The 6,000-nt window shown below is 39.5% G+C and overlaps 1 protein-coding gene across 1 annotated transcript in view; it reads right to left on the bottom strand.

Annotated features, from left to right (window-relative positions):
• Nucleotides 1-228: 228 nt before the first annotated feature.
• Nucleotides 229-6,000, bottom strand: part of TOR1AIP1 (torsin 1A interacting protein 1) — a gene marked incomplete in the record, with an annotated part of 47,440 nt that continues 41,668 nt past the window's right edge. The window contains 1 exon segment of the mRNA XM_014583786.2: nucleotides 229-2,568. Within this exon segment, the coding sequence (XP_014439272.1) occupies nucleotides 1,781-2,568 (788 nt within the window).

The raw sequence follows: 6,000 nt of genomic DNA, 5'->3' as shown, positions 1-6,000 counted from the left end.
ATACCAGACCTACCATGTCTGCTCCAAGGGCCAGAAGTTCAAGCACTCTGAGGCTGACATGCCAGCTGAGGGTACAAAAACTAGCTCCGGATTCTGCCCTATTACGAAAAAGCTCTGCGTTTAAAAAAAAAAAAAAACCAAAAAAAACAAAAACAAAAACAAAAACAAAACAAAACTTAGATTAATTTGTTAAAGGTTTACAAATCATTAAGTTTATAACACAGAAAATACAAACCACAAAAGCAACTTTATTTAAATTACTAAAATAGCATTTAAAGTCATTTACAGATCATCTGATATAATTTTCTGAAAGATATAAGTAACATTAATTACATTAAAATTATTTGGGTCAGGGAAACATTTAATAAAAACATTTGTTTCTCCATATAGTATGTAGGTATAAAATAAGCCTTTTCAAAAACTGTTTTATAATCCCCTACAAAATAAATCAAGTGACTTGACTCTGACAGGAACAAATTACAACAAGGGGTATATATTTATGAATACTGGCAGTCCTAGTGAAAATAAATTAGATCACTCTCTAAATGAGGAAGCCAATGATGGGCTCTAAAAGCAATATTTGCATTTAAAGGTTTGTGGATAATTACAAAACAAGGTGGATCTAAAATCAAAAGATTTTAAGAAAACCAAAGCAGTTGACAGATGAGAAAACTCAATTATGGATGCAAAGCTGCAGCTAAAATATACTATAGTAGTATAGAAATATAGGTAACATTCTTCATATGCGGTAAAGTTCAGTCTTTTTGGCTTGAGGCACTCTTAATAAGATTTCTCACGTGCATAGGAAGTCTTCATATTGATTATGGAGTGTCGTTAAGGGTCTTAGACTGCAACAGGTGGACACGCAGAAAATTAGATCCTCCTTCAATAGCCCAGGAAAGCCGTTACCCATGGTTTATTAATCCCTGAAACTATATTTAATTCAAAATAAAAGCTTCAAGATATGTCCAAAATAAACTGCTGTGAATTCACCTACTCTTATGAGTCAAATGAGTAAATATGTTAGACCTTGTTATATATATGCTTTAAAAATTCTTGGAAGGATCAGGAATTTAAGGGGAAAAATATGGAAAACAAATTGTAACAGGATTTACTAGTGTAACATTTCACATACCTACTATCTGACTAACCTGTGTTTCAGTGGCTTATTGTAACATTTCATCTTGAACTTTTTCCCCCCTTTCCTTCCCCACTCGACAATTTCTTTCTTCTCTCTTCTCCACCATCCAAAACCAAAGGGAGCAAAAAGAAACCCACGTACCCACCCAGATGACCTTCTGTTACTTATGCTGCTATCAGCAGAAGCTAAGGAACTCATACGTACACTGTGTAAATAGGAATATAATGAGAAAACCCATGGTTAGAGTTAGGGAGCTGCCTTACTAAAAAACTTTAGAAAAAACCTAAATTAAAAAATATCAGGAAGGGATTCAGAAGAAAGGAGCCTAATCTCTTACTGGTCACACCACGGCAGTAATGATTCTGCCCAGAATCAAAACAGATCCTCTATGGGATGCTTATAATGTACACTTCTAAGATCCCTTAACACAGCTCTCAATGGAAACAAGAAATGAATGATTCTCTCAAGTAACAGATAATTAGGCTGAGTAAATGACTTAGATGTTCCATGTTTATGTAAGAACTCAACTTCCTTTAAAAAGAAACCAGTTCTTTCAAAAAGAGCTCTGAATCCTGTCTCTGGTTAGAAAGTCTGAAAAACTCCCAGAACTCGAGGCACGATCTTCTCTTCTCTCACTCCTTATAAGCAAACACCCCTTTTCAGGGCATTTTCAGGCTGCACGGGCAAGACTAAGTGAGAAATGCGGCTCCAGAGCCCGTTCAATTTGTCTGCATCCATATGATTGTAGGAGTTGGGCGTGTTGGAGTTGGTGAACTTGACTTTGAGGAAATCTCTCACTTTTTCTTCAATTTCTTTTAGGCCTAGACTGGCTCCGAGTGTCTCCTCCTCCAACAAGACAGTCAGGACCAAGGCTACGTCTTTGAAGGCTGCGTTTTCATGGTCACAGTATTTATAGAAGATCAAAGTAGAGCCCGCAGGCAGAGACTCGAAGCGGTGTACCACAGCTGCATTCTGGCCATTTCTGAACCCATTGCTCAGCTCCTGGTCCACCTCTAGTTTGACGACATCGCTGTCTTGAGAAGCTTTGTCTGCTCCATCAATCCGGATGGCACGGACACTACGGAAGGAAGAATAGGCATCAGCAATTTGTTCACTCAGACATTTAAGTGCTTCTTCGGCATCTCGGGCAGCAGTGAGCAGCAGGATAGCAGGCTGGGCCCGAGGATGGGAGCTGTTGAGATGTTTTTCCAGGAACGTTTGGCTTCGTTTCCACAGCTTCTCATCTTGACCTTGGTACTTATCCATAAGTTGTTTCATCTGGTTCTGGAACTCTTGAACAGCAGTGGTTTCCACCTCAGGAATAGGAACGAACCAAAAATATCCAAAGACAAGAGCAGCTATCGGAAAAAGTAGCCATCTCCAGCTCATCTTGATAAAAGATGCATTTTTGGGTTGTCCAGTCATTTCTGCTCAGAAAAAAATAGAAATGACAAGTATAAGTACCATTTTTTTAGAGTCAAGGGTGAATTACTTTTAAAATCAGTATTACTCTCTATTATGATTAGGCATAAAAGGAAGAACTTCAAAGGGAGCTGATATTTTCTATTAGGAATAAAGTAAGCGATCATGTTTCCAAGAAAATCTCGCACTCATAGGCTTTAAGATATATGTATAGGGACCAGCAGATGGCGTAATGGCTACGTCACTGGAATCCTATGTAGTTGACCACGGTTCGAGTCCCAGATCTGGTGGCTTAAACTCACATGGGGCGCATGTGTGTGCATGCCCAAGATCCCAAGAGGAGAATGGAGGAGAAAGGACTGCAGTGTGGCCATCCCCCCCAGGGAGTGATTTCTTGCTTTCTGTCTCTCTCTGTCTTTCTGGCAAGCACACGTGCCCTATAGCAAAAACCTCTCCAAAAAAAAAATGTATAAATATGCATATATCTCTTCAATATAAAAACAGTAACGCATCTTCAAGGAAAAATAGAATTTAAACATATAAAATGGTACAGACAAGTCAGAAATGTACAGTTTATAAAACAAAATTATTATTACTATGGCTAATAACTGGTAATATTATTAAGGCCAGCTGGTGGCATGGAGGTTAAGGTGTTGGATCCTACATGGCTGATGGCATGGTTAGAGTCCTGGACCCAGTGGCTTAAAAATCATGCCAGGCATGTGTGCATGCATGTATGCCCAAAATTCCAAAAGGAGAATGGAGATGGCATGGCCATTCCCCCCCAGGAGGAGATTTTTCACTCCCCCCCACCTCTCTCTCTCTCTCTATATCTCTCTCTGGTGAGTACATGTGTTCTATAGTAAAAACTAAAAAGACACTTTATAAAATATTTTTAAATTTAGGGAGCCAGCAACTGGTATGGTGGTTAAGGATGCTGGACTCCTACATGGCTGAACGTGGCTGAAGTCCCAGACCCAGTGGCTTGCTTCCTCACATTCTCTCTCTCTGTCTTGCTCTGTCCCTCTCTGATCAAATTAAAAATAAAGTTAAAATAAAATAATTTAAAAATATATTTTTTAATTTAGAAACTCAGCAGTTCACACAGCTAATTATGTGGTGGAATTTATTTTCGATGTCTAAGAACAGACAAAGAAGGGGACACAATACAAGTGAACCTCTTCAATACCTCAAGTTAGCTAGCTATCTCTTTAGATTAACTGCACTGATGCCTATTTTTTTTTTATGATTTGCAAGTTAACACTGGTAAAATTCAGTGTGTAACAAATCCTCAATTATTATTGGCAATAATATCAATTTATATGTATCTAGCATTTTTTTTAATCACCAGATGATGCATGTATTCACTAGAGAGCAACAGAGACAGAGAGAGAGAGAGAAAGCACTCCCCAAAGGTGTGTGACCACGCTGCAATCCCTTCTCCTTTATTTCTCCATTCTGTCGGGATCTGGGGCATGTACGCACATGCCCCTGGCATGTTTTTATAAGCTGTCAGGGCTGGGATCTGAACCATGGTTGGCCATGTGGGATCTGACTCCCTTAACCACTAGGCCACAGGGCAGTCCTACCTAGTGCTTTTCAGGTCATAGAACACTTTCTCATGTAACACTTCGTTTAATCAGTTAATAAGAAGACAGTAACAATAATACCTTTTTATCTTTCATTCACTGATTGCTGTACACTAATAATTTTACTGGGGGCCTTTTACAGTAGCAGTTCTCAGAGTGAGTGAAGCGGCACCTCAAGACCCTGTTTTGGAGAAGGGGTCCATGAGGTTCAAGCGATTCCAGAACACTAAGATCCTAAGGTTTTTGCTGTGTCAACGTTGGCACTGATTGTACAAAAGCAATGGTGGGGAAAACTTCTGATGCCTTGGCATTGTCACAGGGCAGTGATACCAATCTATAGAGGTACAGTCACTGTATTTTCCACTGCCATGCATTCAAGTTTAAAAGCAGGGGGCGGTTTCACTTAACAATGTCCTTCATGAAGCAGGTATAATTATTTATCTCACTGAATGTCAATCCTTGAGTATGCAGCTTCTTGTTATTTTGTGTGAAGAAATGGGAAAGATACATAAAGTTTCTTTGCTGCACAGCACAGGACAATGGAGTCTCAAGGAAAAGGACTTTGCAAATGAGCTGTAAGCCGAATTAGTCCTTTTATTCATGAAATATACCATTTTTGTTTGAAAAAACAATTTACAAACTATAATCAGTCAGACATATATTTGGCATTTTCTAGAAAATGAAAAAACAGCCTGTTACTTCTAGGGAAATAACTGACAAAGTTTGTTGCCAAATATAAAATTCAACCTTTCAAGTGAAAATTAGAATTGTGAGAATCAGCATAATGGTTACATCGCTGGACTCTCACACGACTGACCACAGTTTGAGTCCTGGACCTGGCAGCTTAAAACGCATGCTGGACACGTGTGTGTGTGTGTGTGCCCAAATCGCAAGAGGAAAAGGGATTGCAGCATGATCATCCCCCTAGGGGGTGATTTCTCACTTTCTGTCTCTGCCACTCTCTCCCAGGAGAGCACATACACCTTACAGCAAAAATCTCTCTTAAAAAAAACAAAGAAAGAAAGAAAGAAAATTAGGATTGTGAAGATATTTTATCTATCACCATGAACTTAACAGTTCCCAATACTTAACAGTTCTCACTAAATACTTTTAAAAAGTAATTAGTGGTCTGACACATCACGTGGCAAAGGATGCTGGACCCCCCACATGGCCAATCAAGGTTTGAGTCCTAGACCTGGTGGCCTGCTTTCTCACTTTCCATGTTTCTATCTCTCGCTCTGTCCCTCTCTGGTCACATTATAAAGTTAAATCATTATTTAAAAAAAATAAAATAAAAAGTAATTGTTGTAGGGGCCAGCAGCTGGCATGGTGTTAAGGGCGTTAGGCTCCCATATGACCGACTGTGGTTCAAGTCCCAGTCCCAGGCACTTGCTTTCTCACTTTCTCTCTCTCTTTCACTCTGACACTCTCTGGTCAAATTAAAATAAAGTTCAATAAAGATTAATTAAAAAAAAAAAGTAATTGGTGTGGGCTAGCAGGTAGTGTGGTAGTTGAGGGCACTGGACTCCCATGTGGTTGACTGTGGTTCCAGTACCAGACCTGATGGCTTGCTCTCTGACTCTCTCTCTCTCACTCTCTGTCCTTCTCTGGTCAAATTTACAAACACACACACACACACACATTTAGATAAAATAATTCTTAAAAAAAAAAAAAAAGTAATTGGTGGTAGAACCAGCAGATGGCATAATGGTTATATCACTGGACTCCAAAGTAGCTGACCCAGTTCAAGTCCTGGACCCAGTGGCCTAAAACTCATGCCCAGCACGTGCACGTACGCGCTCAAAATCTTGAGGGGAAAATGGGGGAGAAGGGACTGCAGTGTGGCCA

Source organism: Tupaia chinensis, unplaced genomic scaffold (assembly GCF_000334495.1).
Source record: "Tupaia chinensis unplaced genomic scaffold, TupChi_1.0 Scaffold000074_1, whole genome shotgun sequence".
In the NCBI taxonomy this organism is placed as follows: Eukaryota; Metazoa; Chordata; class Mammalia; order Scandentia; family Tupaiidae; genus Tupaia; species Tupaia belangeri.
Note: the sequence above shows the minus strand (reverse complement) of the source record. Positions and strands in the feature narration are given on the sequence as shown.